Consider the following 19,177-nt stretch of genomic DNA (forward strand, 5'->3'; position numbering starts at 1 on the left):
ATAAAACATGTATTAAGCAAAATGTAAATACAATGAATGTTTAATTTTGGCATTATGTCTTAAAGTTAACTGACTTACAAAACATTAGAAATATTTAATAATTGTCTTTATCATTCTGGCAATAAGTATGTTGCAATACACAAGACAGCAAAGTAGGGCTGTTCCAAGTTATACAGTGATTCTTGACAAACCCCCTCCCCATCCCCATTTTGAGACAATTCAGTGGCTGTGGTAATGCTGCGTTCATTTGCAGATTTGGTGCTCATGAATTCACAAGATTCAAATTGTGAACACTTTCAATAAGTGGAAAGTGTTCAGGTGAATTATAGACAATGTGCACTGTCATCCAATTTGGCACGAGTTCGACCCATACCCTCCTTTACAAAAAGTCCTTTCAATGGTTAGGGTAGTTTTAGGGAAAGGGTTAGTCTTTAGAGCCTTTGTTTTAGAAGAGTACGGGTCAAACTCTTTTTTCAAATTCCACGCACCCAAACTCATAATTTGTTCACCCATTTTTTTTTTTACAAGTTGTGAAGATTAAAGACAGAAAATCCTACATGGTACACCGTTCACAAGTTCTGAAGTTGTTTGCAATTTATTTCGCCACGGCAAATGAACGCTCTTCACGTGTGAATTGGGGAAAATACGATATACACTTCGAATGAAACAGCATTATAATGAAAGAATTCTGTTCAGTACAAATAAAGTTGTAAATATTTGTAAATTCTACAAAATTTATTATCAAAATTCATGTTTCAATTTAATTTTTCCATGCTATATTTATTATACTGAACACCTCTACAGTTTAATCTTTTTACGTCTAAATATTACATTCTGTAAAAAAAATTGGTATTTAGCGAAAGTGTAAATGTATTGTTGTTGATATATTCATTGTGTTTGGTTTAAATATAGGTATAATGAGGGATGATTGCAACGGATTTTAAAAACAGGTTTCCAACCTTTGCACAAATTAGTATGAAAAGACTGATACCGGAAGTTTATCGAATGAGGTCGAAAATAGTGCTGTTTACTAAACATGCATTTTTATTATAAGAACACAAACATCAATTGATTGCACAGGGCACAGCATATCTTTAGACTACCACCCCCCCCCCCCCCCCCCCCCAAAAAAAAACAAAAAACAAAGAAGAATAAAAAGGAATATTAATTTTGTTTAATAACACTTCAAGAATTTGTTTGGTCAACTACTGCTATTTGGTGTTTACTGCATTGTTATTTTGACATTCGATGAGAGAGGAAACCTGTTGACGTTGCCACAACATAGGTCACTCTTTGACCAAAAAAAAAGAGAAAAAAAAAGAAGAAGAATAAGTCATCTTTTATGTCCACAGGGTAGTACCGTTAAGCCCATAGGGTTCAACTGAATCTCTAGAATTATCAGTCTTTAAAAAAATTTCCATTTTAAAGTCCAGAGCATATTGTTGTGGTCAACCTACCAACGGCCAATTTTATTTATATATAACTATTTAATATCTTGTTTCTTTATGTACACATGAAAACAAATCGAAACTGGAAGAACAATTATTATAAAAATGTCCCACTCGATTATGAAGTTTCATAATCGATCATCACATCGGTAGAGCAAATCCGGTCAATTATCGATTATAATCGATCATTGGAACATCACTATAGTATATACTGAGGTGTCAAACATGCCATGGCTTACGATGTACTGGCCCAGATGGGAAGAACCTCAAGTCGATCAAGAGTAATTGATCCTTCGACTCATAATGGTTACGAGTTCCCCAGGCCTCCTTTTCACCATGTATTTCCTTCAAGCTTCATTCTACCCACAATATTAGCTGTTATCCATGTAAAAATACTTAGTGATTCGTTTGCAACCATATATAGCTATTTGGCAGTAATGCTAAATGAATAAATGTTGTTATCCTGATTCTGGCATTTTCGTTTAATTTGTGCAAACAAAATTCAACCTGCCGCATACTCATACAAAAATGGCAGCCCGTACGTCTATGGTGAATTGCCTCTTACTCCAGGGCTATAATTTCGAGCCTTGATATCGTTATTAACTTAAAATAGAAATTGCTTAAAAAGCAAACTACGTTACTATGACCTTATATTTAAAAAGCTAATAGTCTAAATAATATTATTATAGAAAACGTCTTACAATGTTGTAAATCAAGCAACTGACACTTGGTATGTTATAAATACCATTTGCCGTAACGTTAGTATAACTTTAGTCTTGGTTCATGTTAGTTTATTTTTATAATAAAGTGGTTTAGATAAATGAGGTTTGATCATGGCGAGTTTGTTAGATTCCTATGAACAACAATATTCTTCTGTTACAGCTGACATAACGTTTCATATTGGCCAAATTTCAACCAATCATGGAGGTGAGTAATCTTAGCCTTTTTTTTCAGGTTTAAAATGGTATCCATCGGCGTAAGTAGGTTTTCAAAATTAAAGAAATAACTACCAATATTGACAGTCGCAGATAAATTCCTGCAAATGACAGTCACAATGTAACATTGTTTTTCAATGTTTGGTTTTTATTTTTAGTACCCCAGCGGAATGGAACTATTTACTTATGTTTCCAGTTGTCCCACATATATATATTTTTAAAACTTTTTTTGTATTCAATGCCTTCAGGTATTGAGCAGACATTTTGCACCTAGCTTTATGGTGTAGAGTTACAGATCATGTTTGAATCTTTCATCAGCCAGATGATCAGGGCTCACATACTGGAATGAATTTTACTTTAGCCAATTTTTAGATTTATAGAGTATTTTCTTGAAAATTGTTAAAATGTGGATAATTTAAAGCCGCACACCCTAGTTCCATCCAGCGAAAATAAATTATAATTTGGTTAATCTACAAACCTGTAACACACTTAGATCACGTTTTTATCAAATGGAGTGAAAAAGCAGGTTTTATATCAATAAATACCATGGGAATCCCCATGTCCCAATTGCTTGAAATAATTTTGAAAGTTAGTATTCTGATGTCACCGGTAGATGTCGCTCGAAGCACAACAATGCCTACGTCACGACAAATTTCACAGACTTGGGGTGCGTTCCTTTCACCTCTCCTGGACATGTTCCAACTGTTCTGTCCTGGTTGTATCCCCTCTCCAGATATCGTAAGACTTAGCAAAATTATTGGTTTTAAGGGTTTGTAACGTTTTGTATTGAGACACTTACTTGTCTGAACTTTATTGTTACTGAAGATGTTCACGAACTGTGAAGAAAAATCTCACAAATGAACAACAACAAATCGGATGTTGATTGCGCGAACCGTGCACGAGAAAACAAACCGAACCTAAATGATAACGGTCACGTGGTATACCAACGTCTGTGACATTGAAATCGAAATATTCCCTCTAAAAATATATTAGACCTTGTCTGCTCAACGTTTTTTTCTCAGAGGTGCGTGCCATTTTATGAAATATGAAAAATGCATTTTGTGGTATTACAAAAACCAGGATTACCAAAAAACACTTCAGGTGAATGGAAATGTATATTCTAAATAATCAACAGTAAGTAAAGTGCAATTTTATTTGTGAAAAAATGGGTTTAATAGCGAAAAACAACGCCGTAATGGTTAACAACTAGCCGTAACTAGGGTGTGTCCCTTTAAGAAACATTTTATTAGCCAAAGACTAAATGTTGTAGCCATTTTGTATTAAAATTAGCATTCGGCTAATTTGGCAATGGACAGGATGAACCCAGTTTTTGACAGTTAAAGTCCGAACTACGTTGTTAACAACTACGATAAATTATTCTTACCTTTAATTACCTTTAGATTTCCCTAACATTTTGTCCAGACAGAAATCGTAAAAAAAAACCTACATTGCAATGACACAGATTCCACACACTAGATATGGTAACCATGTCACATATATCAACTTCACTGAAATCTCCTAGTCCTAGGACAAAAAACATGTAGGCTGCCGTTTTGCTTTTATATCGAATACTCTCCAAGAGGAGTGGAAGGATATAACATAATCTAACAATGTATTGACATGTTATGACTTCATATTAGTTATGTCAAATTCTTCGGAGGCTTCCACCCCTCTTGAAGAGTATTCCATAAAAAAAACCCCTGGCAGACAGCAAAAAATTACATACTTTTTGTCCTAGGATAAGTCAGCGATATAGGTGACATGGTTACATTTTAGTATTTAGTATGTGGAATCTATGATAATGTAATGTTTTTTTTCACAATTTTTGTCTTGACAAAATGTGGGAGAAATCTAAAGGTAATTAAAGGTAGGAGAGTAATTTATTATAGTTATTAACAATGTGGTTCAGACTTAGCAAGTTTAGGAGATATGAAATGTTTTTGAGGCCGGTATGGATAATGTATTGCTTTAACAGTAATCTCAGAATGTTTGTTATTTGTTATTATTTTTAATATTGTTTTTAAAAATAACATTGGGGTGGAGGGGGCGAGGGGGCAAGTAGTAAGGTTATAATGGTTGTTTGTTTGAGGTTAGGTTCATGTCTATAGATTTATGTCTGAAGGTGATTTGACCATGTTTGCCACATTAATTAACAAGTTTGCACTATGTGCCAACCATTCTGCCATGTTCCACCGAGAAAAGTTAGGGTCCAAGCAGAAATCCTTTCCAAACAACATTTTTGTTAATCATGTAACTTAAACATCCTAAAAATAAATTCCCAAATTCAATGCCTGATGTCTAATACATTTAAACCTTTTTCACTTTCAGCCGAAAAACAGACTAATATTCGCCAAGCAGATAAGCTGTTTGATGAAGCATCTGAATTGGTGAGAGATGTAAATTTATGATAGATGACTGAGTACAAAAAGGCTGATTTGGTGATCATTCCATTATGCATGCTGGAATCAGTATTTTTTCACTTTTTGTTAGTGCACAAATTAAACTACACAAACAGGGCAGGACATGCACAGTCAGTGCTCCACAACTGGTATATCAAAGGCTGTGGTATGTACTATCCTGTCTATGGGATGATGCTACTAATAGAAGAAAATGTAGCGAGTTTCCTCTCTAAGACTGTCAGAATACCAAATGTTTGACATCCAACAGCCGATGATTAATAAATCAATTTGCTCTAATGATGTTGTTAAACAAATAAAAATCCAAAGGTTAAACTACACAAATATAATTATATATATACATAATTATGATGCAAAATAAGTTAATCATGTAAAATATAGAAGACTTCTATCTAAAGTAAGACAGTACATGTATGTGTTATAAAACTAAATTTATGGTATATTTTCAGTTGGAGCAAATGGATTTAGAGGTACAAGAATTGGAAGCTCGAGATCGACAGAAATACACAACACGGGTGAAGAGTTACAAGGCTGAGTTATTAAAACTACAGGCTGATATGGTTAGTAAGCAGATAGAGGCTTTAATTACTTGTAGGACATTATCATTATATATACATTATACAGGGTGTGCACTTTACGGTCGTCCGATCACCCATGGCGAGTCAAATTAGCGTTGGGCAAGTCGAAACCTTATTACATGTCACCTATTAGGCAACCGAAAATTTCAGCATATTGTATTATATATCAAAATGCAAATAACTAATGTCTGTAAGAGATCGGAAAGTTATTTTTTATTTATTGTTTTCAACTGGTTTCCTATTAGTATCTGTGCAACTAAACCCATATAGGACATAATAGCGACCACTTCCCCAGTCTATCGAACAGTCTAAAGCCATTCAGAATGCCTCCGCCGGTTTTGATTACATACTCGGAAAACCTCGGTCACGTAAATGTATTCATAGGTTCAATCAGAACACCTCGGCCATGTCCGTCTTTACAATCTGAACAACTCGTCACATTCTGCTACGCTATGTTTCACAGAAAGATTTTGTTTAGGAGCCTGAAGTTTTCCGAAGTTAATTGTGTTGGAAAGTTTTCGTTTCTTAAGGAATATACCGAGTCTCCTATACCAAACACCCAAGCATCACTGTAACCGATGTCAACAGCTATCATTGCCTGTGGACGTGCGAGTGTTGTTAAATAATGATTATGCCTTTAACTTGTGTTGTGTGTTTATTTCTCTAGTGGATGTGATTATTGGTTGTATAGATTGCTGTCAGCTTAGTATTTTTTTTAATTCCTTGTCATACGGCCATAAAAGCACCTTATTCATTCCAAAACCGAGCCATGGTAAAACATTCCAGATGTTTGACAGTGTGGGTTCCGTGACGACATACTAATTATAATTTAATTACAAGTTTGTAATAAAACTAAAACAAGTTCTGTTTCCTTCTTTTGTGTTGTTATTATTGTTTGTATAATATGATAACATGTTTTTTAAAGTGCAATTCAAGTAAGTTTTTTTTTTTAAACGAAATTTGGTCGCGGGCCATTCAAGAGTTGTACGGGCAAGTCAGAGTGTTGCTGTGAGTGGCCCGATTGGCCAGTCAAAAAAAATCCCAAGTGCACACTCTGATTATACATACTGTATATAAAAAATATTTAAGTTGAGGAATAATAAGTTATATCATGACAGAATATAGTACATTTGTCCTCAAATTTATATTGATAGCAAAATTAATTATAAATTGCAGGTACATGTGTAGAGGAGTGGGAGGATTTGGGGTAGAAACTCTCCTGTTCCAAGCAAACTTTAATTTGTTTTCAATGTATTTTCTAGGAGAGCATGACCTGAAACCCACACACACCCTAAAAACTTGTCTTGCCAGTCTAGACCACCCCCTGCACAATTTCCTGCACACACCTTGAATTGTTATTTGAATATTTGTTATAAAATTTTATTAGTATTGATTAATCAAGCACTGTCAGATTTACTGTATGTTCAAGAATTGCCTTTTTATGCATGATCTGTTCAATTAATTGAAGGATACACTGTGCATAATAACTAGAGTTTAGCTTCTGATCTAGTTATTGTATAACTTTAACATTGTATGATGTACAGAAAATATAAACTCAGGTTACATTAATTTTTTATATTTATTTATTTTATTACAGAAAAAAGCCAAGCTTGGCATTGATGCCAACAGAGATGAATTGTTTGGTGATGATACTCATGATTCTGAAGATATGGTAATATGCTGTGAAAAGTGATATAAATTTTAGTATCAAGGATGTGAGAGCTACGCAGAAACGCGTAAATGTACTTTTCCATTTCATATAAAGAAACAAAAACACGATGTTCAATACTGTTGACCACACACGGTTCATTTGCATGTTTTCACGGTTTCAAGTTTATGATATGTGCCTTATGCTATAAGTTATGACCAGTTTAGATTTGTTAGCAATGAATGCAATTTTTTGCAGTTCCAGGGGTTGCAAGCAACAATTTTCTTTCAGGGGCCCTTAAGTAGCCCCTGGACCCCGGCTGCAGTAAACTTTTTTGTTCCAGCCACTCTCACATCCCTGTAACATGAACTCCTTTAGGACATCTATTTATAGAAATTTTAATCAGAAATGCTGTAAAAAGCTAGTAGAAAATTCTGAATATAAAGTACTGTCAGCTTTTTTATCAAGGCCTTTTAATTTGATTTGTACACCTACATGTATTGGGCTATTTCTCTTTCCAGCCAGTCCTCCACAACTGGTGTAACAAAGGCAGTGGTATGTCATATCCTGTACAATGCTGCATGTAAAAGATTCCTTGCTGCTACTCAGAAAAAGTAGCCCATTGCGTGGTGGCAGCGGGTTTCATCTCTCATTATCTGTGTCGTCCGTAACCATTTGTCTGACGCCTAATGCCGGTCGGTCTAGGATCGATCCCCGTCGGTGGGCCCATTGGACTATTTCTCATTCCAGCCAGTGCACCACAACTGGTATGTGCTATCCTGTTTGTGGGATGGTGCATAGCGGGTTTCCTCTCTAGGACTGTGTCAAAAATGACCATATGTTTGACATCCAATAACCGATGATTAATAAATCATTGTTCTAGTGGTGTTGTTAAACAAAGCAAACTTTTATAACAGTAAATTAAATGTTTTGAGAGTGTCGTTAAGTAAAATATTCCTTCCTTCTTGTTGACATTAGGACAACTTAAATCACACTGCCTATACACAGTTGAATATTTTAGGCAAGACGTTTCTAGCAGAAATATTGTAGAAAGTTCTTGGAGGATTGTGTACCTTTAACATTAGATTACACATTTTAATTGAGTGGTTTTTGGTGAGTTTGTTCTAGTTTGTTTTAGTTTGTTCATTACATTTTAAAATTCTTTTCAGAGAACAAGATTGCTAGATAACAGTGAACTGCTAGAACGTTCGTCTCGGAATCTAGAGCACGGGTATAGGGCAGCAGTGGAAACAGGTATAATCTTGACACAGTTAGTCAGCTCCTTTAAAATATATCGGGGGCAGATAAATTTTATCAGACTCAAACAGTTTAGTTTTACTTTTTAATAGATGTTTCCCAAAGGCTCCACCAACCAGTGCCCCATAACTGGTATATCAAATACTGTGGTATGTACTGCCCTGTTTATGGGAAAGGGTATGTAAGAGATCCCTTGCTGCTTTATCAGTAAGAGTAGCCAGTATGGTAGTAGTGGGTTTTCTCTCAATCGAACAAATGTCAAAATAACCATATATGTGACCGTCTATGGGAAAACCCGGCCAAAGTCGCCAATAGGAATTCGCACACAATGCCATTTTAAGTAATTAACACAAAAATAGTCCCTTTTTTTTAATCAAATAAATAATACAAAACATTATCTTTTCTTTCTGTTTGCGAAAAATATAAGGGCTACGAACATTCTGAAAGGCTTAAAACAAGTTTGTTTGTAGTCATTATCACTAATTAGTAATCAGAATTTCGCTAAAACAAAGGTAGAAAATGTATTTTGTTTTATTGTTTTCTTCACCAAGATTGCGCATGTATACTACTTAATTTGGCATGCTTCGGTTCAAGAACTATTTGGTTACCACAAAATTACGATACAGGTGTATTACTACATCGCTGTGACATGCTTTTCAATGTTTTAACATCACACTGAACTTTGCCATTTTTGGTTTGCGACTTTGGCCGGGTGAATGTTATGGTTACAAGTTTCGATGATACGACACGATATTACTTGATTCAACGATATACTATAAAGGATTCATCAAATATTAATTGTAATGAACAGTTTTAAACAAAATGCTAGTAGTTTTTCGATGTGAAATATTGTTTTTGTCGGAATTAGATGTGACCCAGAAATGACAAAAATATTGGTGAAACAAAGATGGCGTCGCGAAAAAACAATGCCGAAGTTGCCCATTACTTAAACCAGATAAAGGCGCTAAATTTGCAGGGAATTGACACAGAGGATGCCTTGACTACTTTGGTGGAAGAATACTTCATAGGCCAAGAAAATGACTCAGAAGGAATTTCATCTGATGACGAATTATTTTCCGGTAAGCTGTTTATTTTTAGAGTAGGCAATCCTGTCTGTCCATGAACCGTGGCATTAACGGGATATGGCTTCTATGCACACGCATTGTAATAGCACGGTCAATTTGAAGTATTAATAGTTTACCTTATTCAATTTACTACAGAAATCGAGCAATAGAATGTATAAAACCTTACCAGTTTAATTTGTACATAGATGAAATATGCACAGTCGAATGTTGACATTTTTAAGGGTACCCCTAAAACCGTGGCATTTTTTTTTACAACAGTGATGTGTGGCAAATGACTTCATCAAAACTATCTCTGCCGTAAACTCATGCTTATCTAGGTTTGTTTAGCATGTTATTCATCAATTAATATAGTGACCTGAACTATCGAATAGTGCCCCCTTTCAAAACTCACCAAATTTCAATTTGGCATTATTTTAAAATAAAGAACATAAACACAGATTTTGTGTTTAGCAAACATTCATTTGTTTCGCCGACGGCACATAATTTGGAAATACTGCGTGCCTTTGCCATGTAGGACGCTTTTCGATCAAGTTTGTATCCATAACATTTGTTTAGTTTTTTATTTGGAAGTTTTGTTCAATCAAAGATAAAGTATTCCGATTTAAACCATTTCAAGGTTCAAACGTGCAGATTGGCTAAAGACGAGCCGAATGTAAATACCCACGGTTCACGGTTTTGCACGGAAAATTCCGACACTGCGATCGTGTTTATACAAAAACACTATCAATGTTGATCAGCAAGTACGTCATGTTCAGATTACTGTGATATTTTATAGTCTACGGTGTATTTGCTAAGTATAAGATTTTGTAATAATATGCCATAGCATGCATAAATATTAGTTTGTATGTATTTTACAATAATAAGTGTAAACCCATGGCTAATGTTTCTGTTTTATTATAAAAAAAATTCTTCACTGCTTGCATTCTCTGTGTTACTGTAAAGCATGGCAGGTCCCGGACATTATTTTACAAGGAGAGGACCAATGTTAAAATGGCACATAAGCCAACATTCCCAATTACAAAAAAGTAATTGGAATTTGTTTAGTTGGGGGGGGGGGGGTCAGGTCACTGGGATCAGTCTTTGGTAAAGTTTACGGAATGACTTTCGCCCACTCCCTTACCTGCATATCGTATTTACGTTACAATGTAAGGGTTGCAGACGTTTCGTCCCCCAGTCAGATCGCCCCAATGTGTTTGTTCGCCCCCGGTTATTTGTTAGTTCGCCCCCCTTTTATACAAGTGTTGTCAGTTAATAAAGCTGATAAATATTATTGGAGTGTGCACTGTTGTAGAATGACTGCTTCCATGTTATGTTAGCACAAAATAGTTTATTATTGTCTCTTTTTCGACAAAATTGGAAGACGGGATAAAAGCGACATTATTTTTAAAATAACATGTAACACAAAAACCTGCTTGTGAATTTGGTTATTGGAAAGCCAGATTGTGCATTTTCAGAGGCATTTTCCGCCTGTCAATTTCGAGCCTTGTCGAATTTAATACCTGAAAGGAAAATTACATATAACATCTTTGACTGACCTACATTCAAGATGTGAATTATAAAGCCTAATGTCAATATTACAAATGGTGTTGAGGCAAAGTTACAAATATGTTGAGGTGAACCGACATGTGGGGCGAACTTCCTTGGCTTTGGGGGAAAACATCTGGTACCCCTGAATAATCTAGAATCTATTAAAAATGTAGTTATGATTTAACTCGACTTAGGACACAATACATGTATGTATTAATGGAAAGAAGTGATTGTAGCTTTAATGATAATAAGCACCTCCTACTTTTTAATTGTTTTAGATGAAGATGGAAAAGATGAAGGGGAATTCACTTTCATTGAACCCGTGTTGGACATTGCATGTAATGCAGAAAAAGAGAATGAAGAGATATTTAGCCCCAATGCTGGTAAAGTGGATAAAAAGCTTTCAGGACATTTTGTTTGCAAATGCAAATTACAAAATGGTGGACCATGCTCAAAGCATTTTGACCAGCAGAAACTAATTGATAATCGCACAGACCATCTAGCCATGGATTCGAAGGATTTGGATATGTGCATCTTAAGCCAGATTTCTGCCCACATCCATTGAGGCGAGACTACTGCCAAGTCCAAGCGGCAAGTTCAAACATTACGCACTAAATCAAGGATGGATTACATGTTAGAATCAAAAAAGATTTGTCGTGATACTTTCATGTTCATACATGCAGTTTTCAAAGACCGGCTGTGTTCACTCACTCGGTATTATTTGGAAAATGGACTCACTGCACGCACACATGGCAATTCATGTAAAACTCCCCAAAATGCTTTTTGTATTGATGACATTCAGAGGGTTGTGACATTTGTTAAAAATTTTGCTGAACAGAATGCCATTTTGCTTCCGGGTAGAATACCAGGTTACAAACGTGATGATTTGAAACTACTGCCATCATCTGTTAGCAAAGCAACAATACATCGCCTGTACGAAGAATCATGCTCAAGTTTCGGAGTTCGGGTGGTAGGAATCAAATCCTTCTATGTGTTTTGGAAGCAGTATGTTCCGAACATTTTACCAATGAAACCCATGTCAGACTTGTGCTGGACATGCCAGAAAAACAGCAATCTTTTAATTAAAGCTGCAAATCTGCCATTAGAGTTGAAGACTGCTGCTGTAAAATCTGCTGAGGAACATCTCTTCCGAGCCACCCAGGAGCGATCACTCTATACAAGTAAAGTGAAAAGCTGTAAAGATGTCTTCACAATGGAGGGCATCACAGATCTGGAAGCTCCTGGAAATGTCGTTGCTGATTGTTCTCGCACATTCGAGGTATGTATAGTGAGATCATTTTAAGATAATATAATTTTTTAATGTTCACCTGATGAGCAAGGTCACCAGTTAGGGCCTCAATTTCACCAAATCAATTTGGATTGGTGATAAATGTAGGGTTTTTTGTGAGGTGGAATTATGTGCCTCGTTCAGTTTTCAACCAGTGATTAATAAATGTGTCACCATTTTGCAATCTGCTCCAGTGCAACTACTTTATGTTAAGAAATAATTATAACCAAAAAAACTTTATTCAGTCATTTGGTATCATTAGGGTGATTTTAAAATACTGGTGCATTAATGTAATTATTTTTCTTCCTGTCCTCTCCATACCACCACCACCACCCCACCCCCCACCCCCCTTTTCTTTTATGATTATTGGAAAATTGGTTTATAGATACTTGTGATTTTAGTTTCAAAACACTGGTATAGTATTTTACGGTGTGTATTTTTAATATAAATTGAATTACTGAACTAGTACATAATTATTTATTTTGTATTTGTCTCTTTCAGGCACACTACAGCTTTGATTTTGCTCAACAGATCCACTATCCATACAACCCCATGCAGCCCGGACCAATTTTTTTCAAAACCCCTAGGAAAATTGGTGTTTTTGGGATGATGACAGAAGGACTGGCCAAAATGGTACTCTTTCTTTTGGATGAGGCATCGTCAACAGGTAAAGGGGCAAACTGTGTCATCAGCCTTCTGAATTTCTTTTTCGAGAATTATGGATTGAAAGAAACAGTGTGCCACTTACATGCCGACAACTGTTCAGGCCAAAATAAAAATAATGCAATGATGCATTATCTAGCTTGGCGGGTGATTACGGGAAAGCACAAGAAGATTACTTTGTCCTTCCTTCTTGCCGGCCATACCAAGTTCGGCCCAGATTGGTGTTTTGGACTGTTTAAGAAAAAACTAAAGTCATCGAAAGTGGATTGTTTAAAGGATGTTAAAACTGTGGCCAAACAGTCATCCCCAGCAGGCATCATTGTTCCACAGCTGTGCGGCGATGAAGGTGGTCGAGTGTTTACTCCAATGTACTCTTGGGACTCTTTCTTCTTTCCTGGCATATTTAGAAAAATGCCTGCCATAAAAAACATACACCACGTGGAGTTTTACCCCGATGGGAGAATTTTGTGCAAAGACTTTGCTGATAGTGAGACGGTGGAGCATAACATTTTAAAAGTTCAGCCATCCGAAGTACCGCGTGAACTACCACCCCAAATATTTCCATCTGGACTGTCTGTTGATCGGAAAAACTATCTGTTTAAGGAAATTCGCCCTTTTGTGGCAGAACAATTTCAGGATCTAGTGTGCCCTAGACCTAGAACGGACATGGATGAGGCAGTGCGTGGCCCTGGTCGTCGTCTCAAAAAAGCAAAGGGACTTGCTGCTAGGAAATGAATATTCTGACACTCGATGACTGCGAAAACTATTCATTTTATTTTGTATATATGTTTTAAGACGTAATATAGTGTTAATATAAAATAATTTTGCCAACCCTGTGTTATAGTTATTTTTATAGCAGACAGAATAAGCTTTCTTTTGGTATATTACAATATCTTGTAACAATTCTGGATTTTGAAATATGTGCTTTACAAGTTCATCTATCTTTAGATAATAAATTCTCAAAATGGCCGCTTTCGGATCCTTGGAGATATGGGGTCTTTAAAATGTAATATTTCTTTTATTATTAAAGGCCGAATAAAATCCTTTGGCCAGTACATTACTAACATAATACTAATGGGAAAAACATAAAAATAATAGTTTTTAATTTTTTGTACTTTGGCTGGGTTTTTGCATAGACGGTCACATATTAGACCTTACAAAGGCGTAGGTTAAAATGTGCTATGTGTAGTTAAACAAATATTCCTTTCCTTTCCAAAGGCTGCATTGAGGGTAATGTATCTTGTGATCCATTGAATCGCAGGAGAAAGCTCTACAACAGAGTTGCACTGGTTTCTGGTGCTTAGTTTTGTGATGAAACAATGAGAAAATTATATAATAGAAATCATTTACTCTTTTTTTTTTTGTAGAACAAATGGGAGCTCAAATAATGGATGATCTTCACAAGCAGAGACAGACAATAGGCCGATCAAGAAACCGGGTAAGATAGCTGGAGTAAAAACACATATATCTATATCTATATACTGTAGATCAACAAATTAACGGGTCACTAAATTGATGCGAGTAATGCGGGTCAGACTAAAATGTGACTTAAGTATTAATGTGAGTGGCCTCCCTTGAAATATTAGTTTTGTAGCAACGTATGTTTGCATACCCTTTAGTTATTTCTGAGGTAGAAACATCTTCAGTGAAATCCACATTCTAATGATAACATAACATATTTGTGTACCCATCAACATAATTTCGAAGTGATAAATGAATGAACAATTCACAAAAGTGGTATGCAGTCAGTATTGCAAACAATCTAAACAATAAAAACAAACAAATAGTCACCCTTTAGATTAGTGTACTGATACCCATTCATGCGTGGTGGATCTTATCGGCTTGTGACATGGTGGCGAAAGAGACTGCAACCATCCCACTTGGCTGGCAGCTTGCTGAATTACTAATTCAGTAATTAGACTTTTGTTACATACCTAATATGTTAATGTGAATAACAGTTGTTTAGCATTAAAATCATTATCGCATTAATTTCAGGATCTACAGTATTTCTTCTTGTCGAGTTGTTAATCTTTTGGAGTGGGTGTGAATCAAACAATGATTAATGAATGAATGAATGTTTAACAACACTCCAGCACGAAAAATACATCGGCTATTGGGTGTCAAACTATTGTAATGCAAACAAATAAAGTGATGATCAACATTAATATAAAAATTCACGAGTCAAATAAAACTGTAAAGAACTGTGCAAAAATACAAATATCACAGATAGATCAAATTAAAATTTAAGTAAAAGTCCGTATCACGTAAAAATTGTAAAACTAGTTCTGGATGGAATCAAAATGAGGACAAAGTAAATTATTTTTAAAAATCTTGGGAGAAGAAAACTATTATCTTTTTAGGTTTTTTACTTGACAGCTGAAATAGGGGCAGGATTTAGCTCAGTCGGTAGGGTGGGTGCGGGACGTAGCTCAGTGGTACAGTGCTCGCCTGATACACTATCGATCTAGGATCAATTCCCACCGGTGGGACCATTGGGCTGTTTTTCATTCCAGCCAGTGCTCCACAACTGGTGTAACAAGGGCTGTGGTATGTACTATTCTGTCTGTGGGATGGTGCATATAAAATATCCCATGCTGCTAATCGAAAAGAGTAGCCCATGAAGTGGTGACAGCAGATTTCCTCTCTCAATATCTGTGTGGTCCTCAACCATAAGTTCAACGCCATATAACCGTAAATAAAATGTGTTGAGTGCATTGTTAAATAAAACATTTCCTCATTTGGTAGAGGGCTCACCTGAGATGCTTTGTAAGCAGGATTTAAACTCAGGCAACTTTGTTAGCAGGATTTACCCACAGGCATTCAGGTCCTGGTTAGTGTTTCTAGGTGTACGAGTAGTACCAGTAGATTGAATCATATATGTTCTTATTTTCAGCTGGAAGAGATGAACACTAACCTGGGTAAGAGTTCCAGAGTACTCTCAGGAATGATGAAACGGTATGTTTTCTTAAAAGTGTGTCAGAGTTTAAGCTGGACACAAAACACTTTTCTTTTTTTTTTTGTAATTTGGTGAATTTGGTCAGAAAATATGTGGCCAAATTTAAATTTGAATTAGCTACCGGTGCCCCATGACTAGTTTATTGAAGGTCATGGTATGTGCTGTCTTATCTGAGTAAATGTTTATAAAAAAATATCTCTTGCTACCAATGGAAAAATGTAGTGGGTTTCTTATGAAGACTATATAATAATTATCATATGATTGACATTCATTAATCAATGTTTTCTAGCGGTGTTGTTAAACAAAATTGTTTGGGGGTATTTCAAATTAGCTGTTTAGTAAAAATTACACATATGGCAATAACATTTTTTCATTCACTTACTGAATCCAGTGGATTCTGAGTTATATTGTCATCAGTATGGCAGTGTTAGAAACTGTAAAAAACCCACACAAGAATTATAACCACACACACACCCCCACCCCCACCCCCCACCAAAAAAAAAGGTGTCCTTGGTCTGAATAAAAGATTTAACAAAGTCAATATTTTGCTTTTAAATGTTACATATAACTATATTAAGATGAACAATTTTTTTACTTTGTAACTTTCTTTATATGAGATTGCCTTTAAGAAACATAAAGCTGAAATAAAAATAATAAAAATCCTTTTCTTTACAAAATATTTACATATTCTGACTGGCTTTGTTTTAAAACTGTGCACCTTTTAAACATCTACAGAATGAAAGTTGTTGCTGTAAATATAAGTGTCAAAAACCAGTATAAAATATGTCATCATATGATTTACATCTGTAGTATTTATTTTGGTCTTCATTCAGAGGGGCGAGATGTAGCCCAGTGGCAAAGCATTCGCTTAATGCGAGGTCGGTCTGGGATCGATCCCTGTCAGTGCGCCCATTGGGCTATTTCTCGTTCTAGCCAGTGCACTGTGACTGGTACATCAAAGGCTGTGGTATGTGCTATCCTGTCTGTGGGATGGTGCATATAAAAGATCCCTTGCTGCTAATCGAAAAGAGTAGTCCCTGAAGTGGCGACAGCGGGTTTTCTCTCTAAATATCTGTGTGGTCCTTAACCATATGCCCGACACCATATAACCATAAATAAAATGTGTTGAGTGCGTCATTAAATAAACCATTTCCTTCCTTCTTTATTGAATGCCATATGTCCGACGCCATATAACAGTAAATAAAATGTGTTGAGTGCGTCGTTAAATCAAACATTTCCTTCCTTCTTTATTGAATGCTATATGTCCGACGCCATATAACAGTAAATAAAATGTGTTGAGTGCGTCATTAAATAAACCATTTCCTTCCTTCTTTATTGAATGCCATATGTCCGACGCCATATAACAGTAAATAAAATGTGTTGAGTGCGTCATTAAATAAACCATTTCCTTCCTTCTTTATTGAATGCCATATGTCCGACGCCATATAACAGTAAATAAAATGTGTTGAGTGCGTCGTTAAATCAAACATTTCCTTCCTTCTTTATTGAATGCTATATGTCCGACGCCATATAACAGTAAATAAAATGTGTTGAGTGCGTCATTAAATAAACCATTTCCTTCCTTCTTTATTGAATGCCATATGTCCGACGCCATATAACAGTAAATAAAATGTGTTGAGTGCGTCGTTAAATCAAACATTTCCTTCCTTCTTTATTGAATGCTATATGTCCGACGCCATATAACAGTAAATAAAATGTGTTGAGTGCGTCATTAAATAAACCATTTCCTTCCTTCTTTATTGAATGCCATATGTCCGACGCCATATAACAGTAAATAAAATGTGTTGAGTGCGTCGTTAAATCAAACATTTCCTTCCTTCTTTATTGAATGCCATATGTCTGACGCCATATAACAGTAAATACAATGTGTTGAGTGCGTCGTTAAATCAAACATTTCCTTCCTTCTTTATTGAATGCCATATGTCCGACGCCATATAACAGTAAATAAAATGTGTTGAGTGCGTCGTTAAATCAAACATTTCCTTCCTTCATTTCAGAATAATCCAGAACCGAGTTCTAATGTTGGGAATCGTCCTGATCTTACTCATTGTGATATCACTTGCAATATATTTCACCGTGAAGAAGCATTCTTGACACTAACCTGTAACAGATATGTTCTTCTGACCACTTCTCATCCACGACGTTAGTGTTGTTATCCATGACGGAAATCACAGTGTCTTTAGAATCATTCCTGCCACGACAGCAGTTAACGGCAATTTCAGTGTGATTCTGGAAACTCATTCATAGACTTGTCTTTTTACATATCCTAAATGTAATACAGGTCAGACAAATTATACATCTTGTGGAACAGGGATTCTGGTTTTATATGACTCTAATTGATCTAGGGGCAGGTTCAGAAATTTAAAAAAAGAAGAGTGGGTGAGTGCAAAATGTTGGACATATTTTAAAATGTGTGTGTGTGTGTGTGTGTGTGTGTGTGTGTGTGTGTGTGTGTGTGTGAAATGTTAATATACTTGGGATAAACAAAAGGAGGGTGGATGGGTGCAAATGCCATGAACCCACAGAAATCTGCCTATGTGATCACTTAGTTAAAGGAAACATGTCACGTAAACCATATTTGGCACCAACCATGTACAATTAATTATAAATTGAATCACCTAAAAAAAAAAATTATAAAAAATTAATTACTTAAAATATCTCCATAAAAGAACCCCAGATACGAGCTCTTAGCGGAAATTGCCGATCTTTAATGAGCAGGGCAATCACGAGGTCCGTGACGTCAGAGACGCGTCGCTTGATCTGACGCCTTACACTTAAAAGCATTAGTCCGTACCACGCATAAAGAATCTAAGACTTGCACAGCTTACCAAAACAATGAGTGTTCGTTCGCAAAACGTTTTGCCGTATCAATATGAGCTGTTAGTAAATGAAGAAAGACACACATTTACTTACAACAGTGATACTGAAGAAAAAACGGATAGCGAGTCGGAGAGTGGAGAAACTGATGGTGCCAGACCAGACCGGTCGACCAATTTACAGCCCGGAGCCCGAAAGTAACCCGGAGACAAAACCAAAACTCGGATGCTAATGCCGAGGTGTATACTGTTCATATTTAGCATAAAGATACACCTCGATATGATGTATTTAAATATGTAAAAAATATAAATGTAGGACAAACATTTTTGGGTGGGTTTTTTTAGAAAATATCGCATTTTTTATGTTCGGGCTGTACATAATGAAATCTGTATGCACAGTGTAAACAAACGCTCTAATTTACGACAAGGCGCTTCACTTTAATTAACCTGGCTTGTAAAACAACATAAATGACTTGAGAGTATAATCAACTTTTAAACTAAATATATTTCTATTTGCATCAATAAAACGAAATGGGGT

The 19,177-nt window shown here is 35.8% G+C and overlaps 2 protein-coding genes across 2 annotated transcripts; both read left to right on the forward strand.

Moving 5' to 3' along the window:
- Positions 1-2,279: 2,279 nt before the first annotated feature.
- On the forward strand, positions 2,280-18,486 carry LOC121379145 (vesicle transport through interaction with t-SNAREs homolog 1A-like). Its single transcript, XM_041507630.1, has 8 exons — positions 2,280-2,375; positions 4,712-4,770; positions 5,250-5,360; positions 6,976-7,050; positions 8,196-8,280; positions 14,214-14,284; positions 15,740-15,801; positions 17,821-18,486. The coding sequence occupies exons 1-8, from the start codon at positions 2,282-2,284 to the stop codon at positions 17,915-17,917; spliced, it is 654 nt and encodes a 217-aa protein (XP_041363564.1). The 5' UTR covers positions 2,280-2,281; the 3' UTR covers positions 17,918-18,486.
- LOC121379143 lies at positions 8,841-13,742 on the forward strand. The gene is made up of 3 exons (XM_041507629.1): positions 8,841-9,362; positions 11,174-12,174; positions 12,685-13,742. The coding sequence occupies exons 2-3, from the start codon at positions 11,518-11,520 to the stop codon at positions 13,579-13,581; spliced, it is 1,554 nt and encodes a 517-aa protein (XP_041363563.1). The 5' UTR covers positions 8,841-9,362; positions 11,174-11,517; the 3' UTR covers positions 13,582-13,742.
- Positions 18,487-19,177: the final 691 nt, after the last annotated feature.

The sequence above is a fragment of the Gigantopelta aegis genome, chromosome 8 (assembly GCF_016097555.1).
Source record: "Gigantopelta aegis isolate Gae_Host chromosome 8, Gae_host_genome, whole genome shotgun sequence".
Classification (NCBI taxonomy): domain Eukaryota; kingdom Metazoa; phylum Mollusca; class Gastropoda; order Neomphalida; family Peltospiridae; genus Gigantopelta; species Gigantopelta aegis.

What these genes read in the sequence shown, in the direction of transcription:
- LOC121379145 (XM_041507630.1), top strand. Translation starts at nt 2,282, where the DNA reads ATGGCGAGTTTGTTAGATTCCTATGAACAACAATATTCTTCTGTTACA. An exon ending in TAAAACTACAGGCTGATATG is followed by an intron (nt 5,361 to 6,975) that starts GTTAGTAAGCAG and finishes ATTTTATTACAG; the next exon opens with AAAAAAGCCAAGCTTGGCAT. An exon ending in CTCATGATTCTGAAGATATG is followed by an intron (nt 7,051 to 8,195) that starts GTAATATGCTGT and finishes AATTCTTTTCAG; the next exon opens with AGAACAAGATTGCTAGATAA.
- LOC121379143 (XM_041507629.1), top strand. Translation starts at nt 11,518, where the DNA reads ATGGATTACATGTTAGAATCAAAAAAGATTTGTCGTGATACTTTCATG. An exon ending in ATTGTTCTCGCACATTCGAG is followed by an intron (nt 12,175 to 12,684) that starts GTATGTATAGTG and finishes TGTCTCTTTCAG; the next exon opens with GCACACTACAGCTTTGATTT.